The following is a 665-nucleotide window of genomic DNA, read 5'->3' as shown; positions in this document are numbered from 1 at the left end:
TTACCACTTGGGAGGAGCAGATATTTCGGGTGTGCTACTACTACCATCACTGTCATCAGGATCAATCTCCTGAAAATCATCATTATCATTAGCAAGGTTAGTAGATGAAGGAGTAACAACAGTAGACTGGGAAAACCCTCTTTCTTCACGGGTAGTTGAGTCAAAGAAGATCTCTAACAACTCTGGCCACCAAGTAAGACCATTTCTTCTATACTTTACCCAATCTTTGTTTCCCTATAAACAAAAAAATTGATAATATAATCATAACCGTTTGTTTAAGTAGTAAATTATCATCGTAATATAAACCAAATAAATAGTCATACCTGAATAGCTGATTTACATACAGAATCCTCTACTATTGTAGTCCGAGCATTTGCATCCCATCTGAATCTAGTTTCCAACAATCGTCTGAAGCTATTATACTCCTTCCGTAACTTGTTCATCTTATTACGAAGTTGCTCCTTCCCAAATGGTCGCTTGAATTCAGCCTCCAATCCTTTACAAATATTCTCCCATCCAATCTTTATGAACATTGAGTTGGTCTTCAATCCTTTCCTTACATTCTCAACCATATGACTGATGAATGCTCTTAGTTCAGCTTCATTCCATATTATAGTAGTGCTTTTGGGGTTAGGGGTTCTTAGGGATCTCATAACTCTGGACAT

At 37.1% G+C, this 665-nt stretch overlaps 1 protein-coding gene across 1 annotated transcript; it reads right to left on the bottom strand.

Annotated features, from left to right (window-relative positions):
- LOC122061699 lies at window positions 1–665 on the bottom strand. The gene is made up of 2 exons (XM_042625116.1): window positions 324–665; window positions 1–234 (listed from the first exon to the last, which is right to left on the bottom strand). The coding sequence occupies exons 1-2, from the start codon at window positions 663–665 to the stop codon at window positions 1–3; spliced, it is 576 nt and encodes a 191-aa protein (XP_042481050.1).

The sequence above is a fragment of the Macadamia integrifolia genome, chromosome 14 (assembly GCF_013358625.1).
Source record: "Macadamia integrifolia cultivar HAES 741 chromosome 14, SCU_Mint_v3, whole genome shotgun sequence".
Classification (NCBI taxonomy): Eukaryota; Viridiplantae; Streptophyta; class Magnoliopsida; order Proteales; family Proteaceae; genus Macadamia; species Macadamia integrifolia.
Note: the sequence above shows the minus strand (reverse complement) of the source record. Positions and strands in the feature narration are given on the sequence as shown.

Bases quoted from the DNA above. Each gene is read 5' to 3' on its own strand.
- LOC122061699 (XM_042625116.1), bottom strand. From the start codon at position 665: ATGTCCAGAGTTATGAGATCCCTAAGAACCCCTAACCCCAAAAGCACT. The intron at 235-323 runs GTATGACTATTT...TTTTGTTTATAG, and splicing joins TATGTAAATCAGCTATTCAG to GGAAACAAAGATTGGGTAAA.